Here is a 19585-nt window from a genome sequence, read left to right on the forward strand (position 1 = left end):
TCATAAACTACTGGGATGCTTTTCTTTTTCTCATTATTACTAATCTCATTGATTAGTACCTGATGACCTAAGTGCCTATCATGATTAAGAGGTCAGATTCTGGACTCAGACTGTCTGGGTTAAAATCTCAATTGGACTGCTAACTACCTTTATGTCCCTGAGCAGATTGCTCATCCTCCTTGTGCTCCATTTTCTCATCAATCACATGCAAAGTCAAGAGGACTTATCTCCCAGGGTTGTCATAATGACTGTCTAAGGTAACATATATAAAGCTCTTACAGCGGTGCCTGTCACACAATAAAAGCTTGGGGAAAGTTTGTTGTGTTGTTACTGTTACTCTTGTTACTGTTGTTTTTTTGAGCCTCTCTGAATTTTGCAGCAAACAGCTCTGCACTGGAGTGCCTACTACAATAACCCTGAGCACGTAAAGCTGCTTATCAAGCATGACTCCAACATTGGGATTCCTGACGTTGAAGGCAAGATCCCACTTCACTGGGCAGCCAACCACAAGGATCCAAGTGCTGTTCACACAGTACGATGCATTCTGGTGAGTACAATGGTGCTGCTAACCTTTCCAAAAAATAATTTTTTATTATGAGATAGCCAGTACACAAAAGCAGATCTACAACACACAAATAAATTATGAAGCAAAAGAAATAACAGCATATGGAAACCCATCACTCAAGAAATAGAACATTTTAGTGCTGCTATTTAAGACCACACAGAATTTCCTATGTGCCAATTTCTTTTTTTCTTTTAAGATTTATTTATTTATTTATTTGAGAGAGGGTGGGGGGTGAGCAGAGGGTGAGGGACAGAGTGTCCTAAGCAGACTCCATGCTGAGCGCAGAGCCCGACTGGCGAGCTCAATCTCACAACCCTGAGATCACGATCTGAGATGAAACCAGGAGTCAGAGACTACTGACTGCACCACCCAGGCACCCCTCCTATGTGCCAATTTCCAAATACATTCTCTCCCCCTGTGCCTTGCTTGCCCTGTCCCCCATCAACTACTTTCCTGAATTTGTGTTTATCATCCCCTGACTTTGTTTTATACTTGTGCTTATTAAATACTGCATAGAGATAACATTTGTAAAATACTGGTAAGATATAAAGAATATGGAAACCACAAATACTCATGTACTCATCTCTGAGTTTATCTTTTTTTTTTTTTTTTGACAAAGAGCATGCAAGCAGGGGCAGGGAGGGGGCAGAGGAAGAGAAAGAATCTTAAGCAGGCTCCACACCCAGCATGGAGCCCGACACAGGGCTCAATCTCAAGACCCTAAGTTCATGACCTGAGCTGAAATCAAGAATCCCACGTTTAACTGACTGAGCCACCCAGGCGCCCCTCATGTCTGAGTTTAAAAATAAGTATGTTACCGTTACCTTTGAAGCTCCCTGGGTACCTCCCAGCACCATTCTATTCTCCCCTTTCTGAGAAGCAGCCACTCTCCTAAATTTCATGTTTATTACTCCTGATTTTCATTATATTTTACCACATATATTTATATTCCTAAACAATATACTATTTCATTTTTAATGTTTTCTAATTTTGTATACATGGAATCACATTGAATGTCTTCTTTTGTAACATGTTTTTCTTGCTCGATATTATGCTAGTGATTTTATCTATGCTGTGTATAACTGTAATATGTTATTTTTTACTGTTATATAGTATTTCCGTTTTATGAACAAGCCATGCAGTATTCAGTTATTCATAGACACTTGGAACTATTTCTAGTTTTTCGCTATTTAAAAATAGTGCGGCTTGGGGCACCTGGGTGGCTCAGATGGTTAAGCATCTGCCTTTGGTTCAGGTCATGATCCCGGGGTCCTGGGATGGAGCCCTGCTCAGCGGGGAGCCTTCTTCTCTCTCTCTCTCTCTCTCTGCCTCTCCCCCTGCTCATGCTCTCTCTCTCTGTATCTCTGTGTCTCGAATAAATAAAATCTTTAAAAAAAAATAGTGCTGCTTTGGGGTGCCTAGGTGGCTCAGGGGGTTAAGTGTTGGACTCTTGATTTTGGCTCAGGTTATAATCTCAGGGTAGTGAGATTGAGCCCCTGGAGGGGCTGTGCACTCAGCGGGGAGCCTGCTTGAAGATTCTCTCCCTCTGCCCCTCCCCCCATTAGCACTCTGTCTCCCTCTCTCTCTCTCTCTCTCTCTCAAATAAATAAATAAATCTTTAAAAAAAATAGTGCTGCTTTGAACTTTTTTTTTTTTTTTTAGGTTATCTCTGCAGCCAGCATGGGCTCTACTGACTGAGCTAGCCATGTGCCCCTGAACTTTTTTTTTTTAGCATGTCTAGGATATATATTTAACTGCTTGTTGCAGGTGCATAGAAAGGCAGTTGATATTTTTATTCATTGAAAATGCATCAAAAACAAAAAGCAAAAATGCATCTTACCAACTTATTAACTTTCTTATTAATTTTGAATATTTATCAGTGGATTCTTTGAGGTTCCTAATCACTCCTCACATTCCAGCTTACAAGCTTTGGTAGTCTGATATTTAGTTCTATTTGCTTATAACACACGAATTAGATTTTAGATAAAATTATTTTGTATATGGAATAGTTATTTCTCAACTCTTTCGGGCTATTATTTTGCTTCTTTCTGCCTCTCTTTGTTCCTCTGGAGGAGTCTGTTATTGGTCTAATTGTCATTAATTTATAGATGATCTATCTTTTCTCTCAGGCTGCTTTTAAATTCTTCTCTGTGTGGCATCCTGCAGTCTCACTACAGTGCGTCTAGGGATGGTGCTTTTTAAAAAAATTTTTTTGGTCCTATTTGGTGTATACTCTTATTGCATGTCAGTTCTGGAAAATATATAGCTGTTATCTCTTTAAATATTATCTCTCTTTCATTCTCGATATTCTTGCCTTTAGGGTCCCAGTTACACATATTTTAGACCTTTTCATTTTATTATCTGTGTCTCCTCTCTTCTACATTCTATCGCCTCGTCTCTTTTGCTGTGTTCTGGGTAGTAACAGATGTGCCTTCCGGTAGACCAAGACTTCCCTCCACTGAGTCCACTCTCTCATTTGCCCTCTTCATTGAGCCTCTAATCCTAGTGATTATATTTTTACATCTAAAAGTTCTTTCAGTTCTAAAAGACTGAACCTGGGAGGTTCAGTCAGTTAAGTGTCTGCCTTTGGCTCAGGTCATGATCCCAGGGTCCTGGGATTGAGCCCTGCATCGGGCTCCCTGCTCAGTGGGGAGCCTGCTTCTCCTTCTGCCTGCCACTCTCCCTGCTTGTGCTTGCTCTCTCTCTCTCTGTGTCAAATAAATAAAATCTTTTAAGAAAATAAAAGTTCTTTTTGTTTTGTTTTGTTTTCATGTCTGCCAGGTCTTTTTGATAGTTTTTGTTCCTTGAATCACTTTTTATTTCATTTTTTATTTTCTTACATGCTTTATAGATAGTTATTTTATATTCTTTATCTGTCAGTTCCATTATCTGAAGTCTTTAGAGGATACTTGTCACTCATAATATCTTATTTCCTCACAGATTTGGCTTTTTTTTTTTTCCCTTGTAAACACATCTTAGTCCTTAGGAGACTCAAAGGCCTAAAATACCACCGTGGTAAAAATCTACTTCTCTTTTTTAAAGTGTGTATAATACCCTTCATGCACTTGTTTTATAAAACAGGATGACTGTACAGGCAGCTCTAAATCTGGGGTGTCTCTTTGGAGAGTTCTCAAATTGGGGCAGGAGGTCTTGCCTTTTGGATGTGACCTGATATGGGAAGGAATACGACCTTGCATGAGGCAACTCTTTAGCTGAAGCAATCACAAAAGTCTGACTGTTGAGGGTCATCTACCAGCAGCACTCACAGCAGCTAGGGAAGTGAGTCCTTTATTCTTGAAAGGGGACCTAAGCAGTGGATACACAGGCCTCATAGAAAAATGAGTAAATGTGAACTGTCAATTTAAACAGAATAGCCAATAAACATATGATAAATCCCAACCTCATTCATAAAATAAATACAAATTAAAACATCAGAAAATGCTTTCCACACCTATATGGGAAAAAATGTAGTAAGCTTGATAATACCAAGAGGTGAATTTGTACCAGCATGTGGGGAAATAAAAACTTTTACACATTGTCATGGATGTGTTAGTGTAACCATTTGGAGAGCAGTTTGATAATACCTAGTTAAAAATGTAAATATGAGCTAGAGAAAAATCTCATACATGGGCTACAGGGAGACCTGTAATGGAAGCATGTTCATGCAGCATTATTGTTAATAATGGGGAAAATGTAAATAACCTAACTGTCCCTCGGTAGGAGAATGGATAACTAAATTGTGGTTTAACAAATGAACTAGTATCAACATAAATACCCAAAAGTATAGTGTTGAAAGAAAAAATTGCCAAAGGATATACATAGTATAAACTCAAAGGTGTAAATATTGAAAACATCCATACATAATTTATGTATTGTTTATGGATGCACACATATGTAACAGAAGTACAAAATATACAGCTTTAGCTGAATCCATAGCAGATACAAAAGCACATTAGGCAAGATATTGACACCTATTCAGTCTGGATAATCAGTATTAGTATTTATTGTATCTTTTCTGCATTTTTTAGAGTTAAACATGACAAATTTTTAAAGACTTAGAATGTGTAATTTTTTCTGAATTTACCACTTTGTGCTAAGAATATACAGGTTTAGAAAATTGCTCAGTTAATGCATTTGTCCAGTGTGATTTACTGAGGATTCCATGTGTATCTGAAGTCTCTGGTTCCTTAAAAATAGGATGCTGCTCCCACGGAGTCTTTACTGAACTGGCAAGACTACGAGGGTCGGACACCTCTTCACTTCGCAGTCGCCGATGGGAATGTGACAGTGGTTGATGTCTTGACCTCATACGAAAGCTGCAATATCACATCTTACGATAACTTGTTTCGAACCCCGCTGCACTGGGCAGCTTTACTAGGTGAGATAACTGTGAATCAAAGAATCAATGGTAGGAGGAACTACATGAATACCAGAAACTTTCCATGGCTTCCGTTCCCCTGTTAGCATCCACCTCCCATTTAATTATTTTAATTTTTTTTATTTTAATTTTTTTTATTTTTTATTAACATATAATGTATCATTTGTTTCAGGGGTACAGGTCTGTGATTCATCAGTCTTACACAATTCACAGCGCTCACCATAGCACATACCCTCCCCAGTGTCCATCACCCAGCCACCCCATCCCTCCCACCCCCCTCCACTCCAGCAACCCTCAGTTTGTTTCCTGAGATTAAGAGTCTCTTATGGTTTGTCTCCCTCTCTGGTTTCGTCTTCTTTCATTTTTCCCTCCCTTCCCCTATGATCCTCTGTCTTTTTTCTCAAAATCCTCATATCAGTGAGATCATATGATACTTATCTTTCTCTGCTTGACATATTTCGCTTAATTTTTTTTTTTAAGAACAAAGCATTTTTTTTTAAGATTTTATTTATTTATTTAATTGACACAGAGAGAGAGACAGCGAGAGAGGGAACACAAGCAGGGGGAGGGTCAGAGGGAGAAGCAGGCTTCCCGCGGAGCAGGGAGCCCGATGCGGGGCTCGATCCCAGGACCCTGGGATCATGACCTGAGCTCAAGGCAGTCGCTTAACCAACTGAGCCACCCAGGCGCCCCTCGCTTAATTTTTAATTGCTATGTGGCATCTCATACTTAAATCCCTCTGTCGTACACTTAAATTTTAGTAATATAAATATATTCTCTGTTATATATTGGTTTTAATTTCAACATAATGCCTTAACGTGTTTTAATTTTTATTTTAAAAGTAATGCACATTCATCAACAAATGTAAATATAAAATAATCGTTTCACATTCAATACCTGTGTGTTTTGGGAGGGAACTTTAATTTTATGTCTGTGCCAATACTATGATATGTGATTTTTTTTTTCTTCATATTTTCCTGATAAGCCTCTTTCTTAACCTTTTTGGGGACCACTCTGTTAGATGAGAGAGTGTAAATACGTGTATGTGTCTGATTTTTCAGGGGATGCAATCTGAGAGTCTTTCTCTTTTAGTGAAGGAGGTTTACCCATTAATAGTCACTGTTATAAGATATAATTTGGTCTTTTTTCTGCTATTCTGCTCTTTGAGTATTATTGTTGTTTTGGTTTTTTTCTTATTTTGGGGTTTGTTTTTTTTTTCCCATTTCCTTAATGTTTTCTGCCTTTTGGTATATAGATTAGGTTTGTTGTTTTTTGGTTTTGAATTGCCTAATGTTTTAGGAGGGTTTTTAGGTTCTACTAGTGGTTACTTTTAAATTTATCAAAAATGTTTTAAAACATGAGTCAGAGTTAAGAGCAAAACTACAGCTATTGATTTCCACTTAGCATACTTATCACTTTTTTAGTATTTGTTAATATAATCTGAAGTTTTTCCCAATTATTATTATGGACTTTGTTTTTAAATTACATGCTGTGTCTTTCTAAAATACTTTTTGCATTTGCATTCAGTTTTATTGTCAGGTTTGTAATTATTATTTAGATCTCATTTCAGTGTTCAGTTTCATCCCTTTTTCCTTTTCCTCCGCATCCTGGGAGGACTTCACAAGTTTGTCTCCATATCAGTACATTGACTTTTTGTTCCGTAAGTTCTGCTTTCTTTCTGCCTCTCATCGATTGTATTTTAGGTTGTATTTTGATTTCCTTCTCTCATCCAGATTTCTTTGTATCTTGGCTTATTTCCTGTTCACCTCCTTCCATCACCTTTTCATTTCAGATTATGTCCTTCTTAGGATATTCTGTTTCATTTCATAGAGGCCATCTCTTTGCACAAGTCAAGGATGCCAGACAGTTTCCTGAAATTTTCCTCTGGATCCTTCTCTAGATCATTTTCTGAGGTATGCGCTTCATCTTTGTGGTAGTGTTCCTTTTTCCCTGTCCCATGGTATGTTTTCATATTGCCCTTACGGAATTTTCCTCGTTATCTCTCTAACAAGATGGCATGTGTCTCAATAGCTTGCCTGTGATCCTACTTTTCGCCTGTCTCCAGGAACTGCAGCTCGGATCATATGTGGGAGCAGCTAAATGAGCACAACTCCCACTCAGATTCCCTTTTTCTGCCCGGTTTTCATGCAGTGTGCCCTTGTTCTGCTGATGTGGCATCTTCATTGCCTAGGTCCCCACTATGCTAAGGCAGTAGAATGCCTGAAATTCAGGTTTCCCAAATCTGCTATTACTGGGTTTGTTCCTTCTTTGATCCTTCCTAGAGCTCCTCGCTTGTGGAAACCACGCCCTCTCGGATGCGCTGCATATTTCCTCTGCCACCACCTCATCATTCCTGCCACTTGTTTCCTTGCACTTGAAATCACTGCCCAGAAGTGAAAAAAGTGGGGGACGGAGGGTAGAGGGGATTGAGAAGAGGCCGCAGAGATCACGAGAGGATGTATCAGAGTTTGTCCTCCTGAGTAGCAGAGGAGAACAGCGGTGCCACACAACACAACCTGGAGACTGGGGACCGTGATGGCTGTCAGGGGCTGGCTTCCCGCCTGTGTCATAAAGCGAAGCCAGGGAAGGCACTGAGCTGATACCTGATACAGCTTTTTCTCTAGCAATGACAATGACTGTCATTTCCTTTCTAATTGAAGCATTAAGATTTTAGTGTTGTAAGTGTTGCCTTTGTTCTACCTTAGCATAGTATTTTAGTGAGAAGTTAGAAGAGGCTGTCCTGGGGGCTGCTATTCAGAAAACTTCCCTTTAAATAGATTATAAATTAAGTTGTCCTTTGATGTGCTCACTGCCTTGTTGTGTCCGCTTTCAGGCCATGCACAGATTGTCCATCTCCTTTTAGAAAGAAATAAGTCTGGAACCATCCCATCCGACAGCCAAGGAGCAACACCCTTGCACTATGCAGCTCAGAGTAACTTTGCCGTAAGTAAAACATGACAGTTCTCTTTTTTCTTGATTGAATTTTTATTTTGACATCATTATAAATTCATATGCAGTCGCAGGAAATAAAAGAGCAAGATCCCATGTACCCGTCACCCGGTTTACCCCAATGGGAACATCTTGCAAAAGTACGAAACAATATCATAAACAGGAAATTGGCATTCCTGCAATCCACTGATCTTATCCAAATTTCAGTTTTACACATACTCATTTCTGTGTTTGTGTCGCAATTATATTTTAACAGTTGCTCACACTGTTAACTCTGGCTGTGATGCGAGGGATAGTCTTCGTCTTTGTAAAGTTGTTAGTCATGGGAAATTTTAAGACCATTTTTACATTAACTGTTCAGTGTAACATTTTGTTCTGTGTAAGTACATTTCCTCTTCTGGTTCATTTTATGGCACTAAGGTTTTATATGCACTGTGTTCAGCCATCTGTAATTGTCCTGAAAGCAATATGGCAAAGCCTTAGAACGGGTCCAACTTTGCCTGGGACCCTGACTCCACTCTCTGCTGGCTGGATGACCTGGCACAAGTTTCTTTAGCTCTTGAGTCTTAGTTTCTTCGTATGTAAAACGAGGATAACTATACCTTTTCCTTCAGGATTGTTGTAAGAATTAGAGAAAACTTGTAACCAGTGCCTAGTGTAGTTCTTGGTATAGAGCAGGTCCGCAAGAAATGCCACACATTCTTACTATTGCTAATGCTAATAATTTTGTGCATTATACAGCTGAGAAAGCAAAAATATGAATTATTATTTCCAAAGATATTGAATATTATTGCTAATTCTTCCCTTGGCACCCTTTGTGGTTTACAGAGCATTTTCTCATCCATTGTGTCACTCAGTCTAGCCAGCAACATAATAACAGCTGGGCTGCTTCAGCTTTCTGAGGAAGTGGCCACCAAGAACTAGAGACTCATCCAAAGAGGCACACGTCAAAGCAGTCAAGAGTTGATTTTACTGCCTTCTACGTGCGTGTGTGTAGTAAAAATTTTGGTTTCATTAAATTATAAGAATGCTATCATCAGCAGAGCATAATTCCATCTTCCTGACCTCCCCAGTGCATCACTGAATACATTGAAGCAATCTGAGGAGACTGCTAAAATATCTTATTTTTCCACCTTTGTTTCTCTCTATTACTCAGAGCAACTATAACTATGGTCCTTCCTTCTTGGCATTTCTAAAACTTTATTACCTAAACTTTTGGTAAGCCATTCTCTTCTACAGTGTCCTATCATTCTATTATCTCAGACCCTTTCTTGCTCCAGATAGATAAGAAATTCACTGGCCCGGCCTAATCAACCTGTGCAAATCAGAATTCAGTTCATACTTCGATACAAGCCTGTGAGAGGACATGGTATCCCTAATTTACAGAGGAAGAAACCAAGGTTTCAAGAGATTAAATGACTTGCCCAAGATCTTGAACTCAAGTCTTAGACTCCAAATTTAACACGTGCACAGATACTAACAATTAAGTGACTAAGGCTATTGGGAGTAAGAAGGAATGGCAGAACATTATGCTTATTCAAAGAAATACTTGCTCTGAATAATCTGCCGATTACAGAGATGATTTTCCAATAATTCTGCAAATCTTCTAAGTTCAGTTTCAAGCCCCTTGATCTTCTTGGACTCTGTTCACTCACAAGAGGCTGTCATTCCCTGTTTAGAAAACAGCAGCAACAAGACCCACAAAACCTCTGCAAACATTCATCATTAAGAAAACATACCCAACAAAGACATGTTTACAAATTAGTAAAAAGAAAGCAAACCAAAACATTACCAACATTTTTTTAATATAAACTGTTATTTATTAAATTATGATAACGTTTCTATCATAATCAACAAGTACAATGTAGTGGATACTATTAGTTATCAACTTTTAAAATCCATTCGCTTATCCCAATCTAGCATGTACTAGGCATACACCCTAGCTCCCAGGAGCATGACCCTATAATGCCTCAGCAGCTCAACAATGAGTTTTAAGACTAGGAAGCAATGTGTGCAGTGGAAAAGTGCTGTGATTGAGTTCTGGGTTCTACTCCTATATCTGCCACCAATGTTTGTATGACCTTGAACCTAAATTTGTTCATCTGGAAAATGAAGGGTTGCATTAGGTGAGCCCTCAAATTTCTTCTTGCTTTAGAGTATTGAGCATCAATACTATATACATTTTTGGCCAGCTCACAGCCTCCAGAATTTTTCTTTTCCTGAATCTGTTTTACTTCCATTCAAGTAGAAGTTACCATGATCTCCCTAAAAGTTTGTAAGCATCTGAGGCTCAAAGAAAGAAACAATTTAAAATGTTGTGACTATTAGCTCCCATTAAAATTGTTAGGCGCTGTTATCAATAGCCAAATTATGGAAGGAGCCCAAGTGTCTATCGACTGATGAATGGATAAAGAAGATGTGGCATATATGTGACAGAATATTACTCAGCCATAAAAATTAATGAAATCTTGCCACTTGCAACAACATGGATGGAGCTAGAGAGTATTATGCTAAGTGAAACAAGTCAGTCAGAGAAAGACAAATACCATATGATTTCACTCATGTAGAATTTAAGAAACAAAACATATGAACATGGGGGAAAAAAAAGAGAGAGAGAGACAAACCATAAAACAGACTCTTAACATAGAGAATAAACTGAGGGGTACCAGAGGAGAGGTGGGGGGAAGGATGGGCTAAATGAGTGATGGGCATTAAGGAGGGCGCTTGTTATGATGAGCACCGGGTGTTGTATATAAATGATGAATCACTAAAGTCTACTGAAACTAATATTATACTCTATGTTAAGTAACTGGAATGTAAATAAAAACTTGAAACTAAAAAAAATAATAAAATAAAGAAATAAAATTGTCAGGCACTATTAGAATTATTGTGGGGTCCGAATTTTTGTGTGATTCCATAGAGGAAGGACCTTGCGTATAGGAATTGCTAAATAAATATTTGTTTAAATGAATTGAACACTGTATTTCTCAGTAGCCACACATCATTATTAATAATAATGCAATAAATGCATTAAATAAATAATTAAATTTATAATAATGTAATAAATGCATTAAATTTTTTTAAATAATAGTAACAAAACCACAACAAGAGAATGTATTAACCACTTCTATAGGTATGGCTGAGTATACAGGTCACTGCATATAAAATGTCCAAGAAAACCTAAACTTTAATGTTGCTCATGACACCGAATACTTGTTAGTTTAACTGTCACTTATCTATCAAAGAGTGACCTATGAAATTTTAAAACTTGGTTGAGGATGATCATTCTCAATTATGAGGATGTTGAATGAGGGAGCTAAGTTAGGTTATGTGTTTGGAAACTAAACACATAGGAAACTAAAACTAATATATAAAAAAAGAGGATTGTTACTTTCAGTGGAAATTGTAGTTTCATTAGTCATAAAAAGATAATTTCATTTGATTCAAAATCAGGGGGAAAATACTTTGTGTCTTAGCAGAAGTCACATATAACACTGGCTTTATTACCATAGCGAACGCTACCGTCTTGTCTCAATTTTTTTTTAATGAAGTTTTCTTACAGGAAACAGTTAAAGTATTTTTAAAACATCCTTCAGTGAAAGATGATTCAGACCTCGAAGGAAGAACATCCTTTATGTGGGCTGCTGGAAAAGGCAGTGATGATGTCCTGAGGACTATGCTGAGTTTAAAATCTGACATTGATATTAACATGGCAGACAAGTATGGGGGTACAGGTAAGCGGCAAACATGTTGGGTTTGCTTTCTTTTGGGTCCCAGAGTGAATAGGTGCCCTAAAACTTGTACAGTAGTGCCTGAAATCATTGTTCCTACTCTAATATTGTTTAACTTTCATTTGTCCTTTTTAAGGTTAGGCTACCAGGATATCACTCCAAAATCTTTATTTCCTCCAGGTTTGATGGCTAAAATTAGCCTGTGTTTCCACCAGGTGAATGGTGGTATTTGGTTTAAAACTCTGGTTGCTCCTGGGTGCTATATGCAACTGATGAATCACTAAACTCTACCTCTGAAGATAATAGTATGCTATATGCTAATTAATTGATTTTAAATAAAAATTTAAAATTAAAAACAAAAAACCAACTCTGGTTGCTCCTGGGTGGCTCAGTCACTTAAGCATCTGACTCTTGATTTCTGCACAGGTTATGATCTCAGGGTCCTGGGATCAAGCCCTGCGTCAGGCTTCCCATGGGGATTCTTTCTCTCCTCCTCCCTCCACTTGCTCTCTCTTTCAAATAAATAAATAAATCTTTTAAAAAAATAAAATTTAAAAAAATAAAACTCTGGTTACTCCTTAGACATAATTATAGGAACTCTTCTTATTAATCTTTGTGTAAAAATAAATAAATAAACCTGTACTTAAAACTATGTATATTTAGTAGTTATCAATTTTATTTTCAAAAATTTAGCATTAGGGGCGCCTGGGTGGCTCAGTCGTTAAGAGTCTGCCTTCGGCTCAGGTCATGATCCCAGGGTCCTGGGATCGAGCCCTGCATTGGGCTCCCTGCTCGGCGGGAAGCCTGCTTCTCCCTCTCCCACTCCCCCTGCTTGTGTTCCCTCTCTCGCTGTGTCTCTCTCTGTCCAAAAAAAAAAAAGATTTAAAAAAAAGAAAACAAAAATTTAGAATTATATTTTAAGGAATGCACATATCTAAGTATGTTCTCACCAGTCTTCTTTGATATGCTCTTTTCTCAGATTTGAAGAGCATTCCCTCCTCCCAAATCTCCCATTTTAGAGATAAGCTCCCTTCGAGAGCGAAGCTTCAGAGCTTCATGTTAGATTTGCATCAAAAGCTCTCAGTAGATGCTTCTTTCAATCTCTTTTTCTAATAAGAGAGCACTTTGTGCATTTGTTAATAAGAGAGGTATGAATTTTTTAGCATTCATTGTCAACTTGAAAGTCTCTACCTCGTGTACTATATCCTAATTGCAAGTCCGAAAAAGAAAGAAGATCACACAATAGCACAACAACACAGAATAAAAACTCAGCTGCAGGCTTCTTGATGTTATGTTTTCTTATTTGTTGAAACATAGTAGAGCCACTTACACCTATCTGTTGTCCTGGATAAGATTTTTCTCGGCCGCCAAATCTACTGATGCAACACTTGGTGGGGAGCAGGATTATACCTAATAATCTCCCTCCCTATACCTAAGCCATCACCCTTCTAAATTATTTTTTAAAGAGTTTTTGGGTAATATCAATTTTAATAAAAGCTTTAACCATCAAAAGTATTTCTTTATCAAAGCTTCGCAGTGGACCTTAAGGTTCTTAAGGGTATAGTGCAGACATGTAGGACCCTGAGTTTATAAATGGTCTGAACATTTCATTTTTTGTCAGACTTCCATTAGTATGGAGACTTTCACTTTCTCACTAGCTTTGCTTTAGTTTGACTTTTTCATGTATTTTAATAAAGTATGGGGAAGGATACTTCCATCCTTTTGACCAAAGGTGTCTTTCTGATGTGCACCATGGTTGGAGTTCAGACATAAATTCTTCTCAGATTCATTAATTCCCTGGCTGTTTCTCCTAAGGGGATTTTATTATATGTCAGACATGCCTTCCTGACATTTCTCCTCTTTGAAAGTGAGTTTCTCTCCATCATCCCCCTACAGGGTTGTTTTTCCTTCCCATGAAAAAAAGAGTTCTCATCAACAGCAACGTACAGACATTATTTGGATCTTGATTCAAATAAACTATAAAAAAAAATTATAAAACTGTCAGGACAGTATGGACACTTTATGGATATTTGATATTACAGAATTTGTGTGCATGTTTTTTAGGTATGATAATGAGATTAGCCTTTCTTTGCAGTGCCAGAGCCAGGGCTCTGCGGACTCTCATTTCCCCTTTGCCAGCAGGTGCCATGTTAGAACCCTCCCATAGGGGCAGTAGAGGGAAACTGGAAAGCTGGAAGAACCGGCTCCCATCTTCCTGTTTGCTTACTACTCTCATTTTGGTTTCCTGTTCCTGTCAGCATCACCCTAGTAGGTCTTCTTCAACACAGCAGTGATAGTTTGTTCCAGTGGCGACAGTTAATTTCACTTGGCAGTTTCTCCAGCGCTCACAGTACCAGCCCCAGAGCACCCTCCTCAGAGGCACCAGCACCAGCCAAGCAGAGCCCCTGCTCAGACGTCTGAGTTTACACCCCACAGGGCTCCTCTTCTAGGCTTTTAAGTTTTAATAATTCCATCTTCTTCTTTTCGTTCCCCTGGCCCTAGAATTGCCGGTTTTCTTCTGCATGTACCACCTCTGTGATCCCTTAGTGTTCCTTTTTTGCTTTTTCCTTCTTCGATCCATAGCTAACAATTCCTTATTTTGAACTCTCTCTGTTAAAGTATCTGGCATGGTTTCTGTCTCCTAAATAGACATTGCCTGATACAGTGGTTGTGTAAAAAAATAAAAACAAAAAAACCCCACATCATTGTATTTTAGATAGACTTACTAAAATATTTACAAATGAAAGGATATGACTCTAGAATTTTATTCAAACCAATTAGAAGTGAGGACAATGGCTGGCAGTTAGATGAAACAAGACCGGGCATCTGCTGATCGTCCTTGAAGCTAGGGAATGGCTATATTGAGTTCTCTAGATTATTGTCTTTTCTTTTGAATATGTTTGAAATTTTCCATAACAAAAAGTTAAATAAAAAATTAGGGCTCCTATGTAAATTTGTGACACCTTCTCAAAGAGAGCAACAGTATTTAAATCTAAGGTTATTTTAAAGTAATGTAAAGGCAAATAGACAGAAATGGGGAATTTCAATTAATAAGAAAATGAATTCTATCATTTGCTTAATTGGGATTTTGTGGTGGGGTGTTTGTTTGTTTTTTTTTTTTTGACATTGATATCTGAACAGTATTTATTGCATACTGATGCTACATCACAGAATTGTAGAATTTTAAAATTAGAAAGTACGTTAAAATTAAATCTAGTCCAGGGTTTTCCAAACCATATTCTTCAGAACAACAGGTTTCTATAGAGGGCTGAAGTGTTGTCGAGGGGGGCAGGTACTTAAGTGGGTAACCCTCCACCCCTGCTTTAGTCAGAACCACTCAACTCTTACCAGTTTTATATGATGAGTGTTTTATAAAGCTTCATTTTGGGGCAAATGTATTCTTATCCTCTTAAAATGTGAAAGACTTTCACCAACCTCTCATAGATGTAGCACACTTAATCTGCCTTACAACATTCTCACCAGTGGTCTGTCAGCCTCCCGTTACATAGCTCCAGTATGGAGAACCCACTAATTCCATCTTAAACTAACTCCTATCAGACTATTCTTCCTTACACTGAGCCCAAATTTGTCAAAGTGAATGTTCTGCTCTGTGCTGTCTTCCACATGGCAGCACCTAAGATACTTGAAGTCGCTCACACCCTTCTGAATCTTGTCTGGACCAAACTAACATTCAGCCATGTAGATCAGGGTCCTCCAACTCAAGTGCACATAAGAATTGCAATGGTGTTTGTTTAAATACAGATTCCCAGACTATACAGACAGAAATCTATTTCAGATCCTGTAAGTCCTATTGACTCCACCTCTAAAATATATCCTAAATCTTTCTGCTTCTCTCTGTCTGCACTCCTGCCAGCCTAGTTCAAGCCATCAGCATTTTTTACTGAGTCTCCTGCAATAGTGTTAGCTGGTTCTCACCTATTACAGTACATTCTCTTCAAAGCAGCTAGAGTGATCTGATTAAGGCACAAGTCAAATAGTCTCACTCACCTATGTGAAGTCTTCAGGCCCTTCATCACTGGGACCTGTGTGGCCACTTAGAATCTGGCCTTCGCTACCTTTCTGCCTTACTTCACTGTGCTGCAGCTTCCTTGCCTTCCTTAAGCACATAAACTCATTCCTGCCCTTGGACTAACTGTTTCTCTTTGCTCGAACTACTCCCCCTCGAGATCTCTACATTGCTGTCTCTTTATGACCCAGGTCTCAACTTCAGTGTCAGCTCCTTAGCAAGGCTTTTTGTCACCATCAATTAAAGTGGTCTCCCAGTCACTCTGCATATCAAGATACCTTTTATTACTCCAATCATACCATCCACCACCATCTAATACTTTCTTGTTTATCTGTTCAGTTTTTATTTTGCTTCTCCTACTAGAATATAACCTTATCTATTTTGTTCTCTGCTGAATTCCCACCATCACATTCATACCCAGCCCATAGAAGGTTCTCAACAAATGCCCAGGACTAGGCATCCTGGGTTTGGTCCATGGATCACACTTTATTGAAAGAAACATTGTTCTAGGGCGCTTGGGTGGTTAAGTCACTGTCTTCGGCTCAGGTCATGATCCTGGAGTCCCAAGACCAAGTCCCGCATCAGGCTCCCTGCTCAGCGGGGAGTCTGCTTCTCCCTCTGACCCTCCTCCTCTTGTGCTCGCTCTCTCATATGAATAAATAAGATCTTAAAAAAAAAAAGAAATATTGTTCTAGGCATTATAGGGCCATGATACTTAGAAAGAACTGGCCCAGGCCTCTAGACAGTTCTGCTGGCAAACTCAGAATTTAAAGAGTGATGTATTTAAATAGAATTTAAAAAGTAATCCACAGAGTCCTGGCATAAGTCAAGCACTAGAGGGGAGTAACACAGGCACAGGTCAGCATAACCTGAAACCCACATAGAGTCAAAATTACTCTTTCAAACCCCATATGAAGGCACCAGAGAGGGGACCACATTCCTTCTCAGGTTTTTTCTCCAATGTTGAAACAAATTGCTGTTTCTTAAATTGGGCCCGGAGGAAATCAGTGGCTTGCATTTGAAGCCATGTTGTATGAAAAATGCACTCGAGGCAGTGGGCTGTGCATACCCTCAGTACCACATGGGTGCGCAGACCGCCGGCAGGAATAGCGCGGCTCGGCAGCTGAAGGACCAGTGGATTGACACTTCCCATCACACCAACCCTCGGGCATATGCTTATCGAGTGGGGTGGTGGGCAGAATTGCCTGCATCATTTAAATCATTGCTCTTTGTCGTTTTTTGGAAAGCATTTCAGACCATCAGGATGGAAAGGAAGAAACAGTGAGACAAGAAAGGTAGATGGACAGGGGGAGAGTGTGAGTAGTACCTATGACTAAAAAGGAAGACTGGAATCTATAGAAGTGAACAATAAAGAATCCTTGAGATTAAATTGCATTTAGGGGCACCCAGGTGGCTCAATTGGTTGAGCGTCTGCCATCAGCTCAGGTCATGATCTCAGGGTCCTGAGATCAAGCCCTGCATCGGGCTCCCTGCTCAGCAGGGAGCCTGCTTCTCCCTCTCCCTCTGCTCTCCCCCCCACCGCCCATGTGTGCACTCTCTCTCTCAAATAAATAAATAAAATCTTTAAAAAAAAGATTAAATTGCATTTAGCCAAAATGATGAGGACATCAGAAGAAGAAAACATGCACAGTTAGAATAAGGAAAAGGTGAAGTTGTTATCAAAGAGTTCTTTGCTTTCTTTTGCTCCCTTTTCAGCCTTACACGCTGCTGCCCTTTCTGGCCATGTCAGCACCGTGAAGCTACTTTTGGAAAATAACGCTCAAGTAGATGCCACTGATGTCATGAAGCATACTCCACTCTTCCGAGCCTGTGAGATGGGACACAAAGATGTGATTCAGACACTTATAAAAGGTTGGTCATTAAGAGTGCTCCTACTAAGTCACTCTCAAAAGGTAGGAATTCTTGCAGGCACTGTTTGAAACACAGCTTACATGGCAGAGGGCCACCTGGGTGGAAGGATGTAGGGAAGAGCGCCGCATGTGTGCACACACACACGCGCACACCACACATGCAAGCGCACCAGGAAACCGGAGGTCCAGTCCTAGCTCTGCCTGTTGGCAGTTGTGTGGTTTTGGAAAAGCCACTTCACCTGCCCGATCCTCAGTTTTACTTCGTATAAGAGAAAAATGACTCGTGCCCTGACCAACTTACAGGCTTATTGTAAAAATCTGAAGTAGATAGTGTACATGACAACATTTTGCTGAGAGTAAAGCATTTAAGGGACTGTGGTTATATTTTTCAGACTTCTTTTTGATCATTGGACATTTTCATTATATTTTTGCTTTTTCAGGTGGAGCGAGGGTAGATTTAGTCGATCAAGATGGACACTCTCTTCTACATTGGGCAGCACTGGGAGGAAATGCTGATGTTTGCCAGATATTGATAGAAAATAAGATCAATCCAAATGTGCAAGATTATGCAGGACGAACCCCTTTGCAGTGTGCTGCTTACGGCGGCTATATCAACTGCATGGCAGTGCTCATGGAAAATAATGCAGACCCTAACATTCAAGACAAAGAGGTAGAAAATCTAGATATTTTCTATATTGTTTGCACCCAGTTGTTTAGAGTATTTCTTCTTCATTATCTAAAATAAAGTAAAACATTTTACCAAATAAAGAGGTCACTTACAAATTACCTGTTAATTAAAAATGAGGTTTTTTTTCTCTGTTTTCCTTCTAATTCTGTGTATATACCCATATATGCCATAACAAAGTCATAATACAGAATGGGAATAGTTTTATAACTTTCATAAGATATATATGCATGGTATGTGTGTACGTATGTGTTTACATATAGATATATGATATTTCAGAAACCACGTTTTGTTCACTTCAAATCATCACCATGATTTTCTTATTTGGTGTATAATCTTCTGCATAATCATAGGTGCTGAGTTTTCCAAAGTTCTAGGAGCTTTATGTTTAATAACTCATTCAGTTCTCACAGCAACTCTGTAAAGGAATTGCTATTATTATTCCCATTTACAGGTGAGAAAATTGAAGCTCATGGAGCTTACCCAAATACCCTAAGGTGACAACAGCAGCAGGGTTGTTGTGGGAAGTCAGGGTCCAAACTATGCCCGTAACCCCAATTTTAGAATCAAGTAACTTCCTATGGCTGGGTACTTTTTCATTATTATAGATCATGTTTCATTGATCATTGCTGTGCATTTAACTTTTTTTATTGTTTCCTTAGAATAATTTCCCCTAAGTGAGATTATTTATTATTGGTATATGAATGTGATTGGGCTCTGATATATACTATTGAACTGATTTTTTTTTAAGATTTTATTTATTTATTTATTTGAGAGAGTGCGTACCTGAGTAGGGGGAGGGGCAGAGGGAGAGGGAGAAAGAGAATCCCAAGCAGACTCCCCACTGAGCACGGAGCCTGACTCAGGACTCCATTTCACGACCCTGAGATCATGACCTGAGCTGAAATCAGGAGTCGGCCGCTCAACCAACTGAGCCACATAGGCGCCCCTGTTGAATGGATTTCTAAACCATGTGGGTTAATCTCCACTTTCCCAGCTATGTAGTATTGTATTGACTTCTCTCAGTTTAGCCAGTGTTGATTTTTTTGCTACTTCAATTACATTGTCTTCAAACATACTAGCATATTATGTTTTCCAAGCCAGAAAATATATTTTCTATTAATTCATTCAATAAATATTTATCAAGATTGTTCCTATCTGTAAAAGTAACATAATGAAAAATATGTGAAATATGGTCCTTGTATCTATGTTATTAGAAATGAATCTTTTGTAATCTGTAGTACCTTTTACATTGTTTTTACAAGTTGCCGGTTTCTTACAGAAGTAGTATATACTAAGCTACTTTCCAGTTCCATTAGTTTTTTCATGTACTATTTTGGATTATCTGCATAAACAGCATATCATTTGTGAATAGTATG

The 19585-nt window shown here is 38.8% G+C and overlaps 1 protein-coding gene across 4 annotated transcripts in view; it reads left to right on the forward strand.

The window, feature by feature from the left end:
• The window catches only part of INVS (inversin), a 162841-nt gene that overhangs the window by 82574 nt on the left and 60682 nt on the right, over window positions 1–19585 (forward strand). For all 4 annotated transcript variants that reach the window (XM_028108782.2, XM_028108784.2, XM_028108783.1 and 1 more), the window contains exons 5-10: window positions 380–547; window positions 4763–4943; window positions 7777–7886; window positions 11455–11626; window positions 17367–17522; window positions 17962–18191. In XM_028108782.2, the coding sequence (XP_027964583.1) occupies window positions 380–547; window positions 4763–4943; window positions 7777–7886; window positions 11455–11626; window positions 17367–17522; window positions 17962–18191 (1017 nt within the window). The remainder of the gene's footprint in view (window positions 1–379; window positions 548–4762; window positions 4944–7776; window positions 7887–11454; window positions 11627–17366; window positions 17523–17961; window positions 18192–19585) is intronic.

This window comes from Eumetopias jubatus, unplaced genomic scaffold, assembly GCF_037043125.1.
Source record: "Eumetopias jubatus isolate StellerSeaLion01/CBP00866 unplaced genomic scaffold, mEumJub1_p1.0 scaffold_15, whole genome shotgun sequence".
Classification (NCBI taxonomy): domain Eukaryota; kingdom Metazoa; phylum Chordata; class Mammalia; order Carnivora; family Otariidae; genus Eumetopias; species Eumetopias jubatus.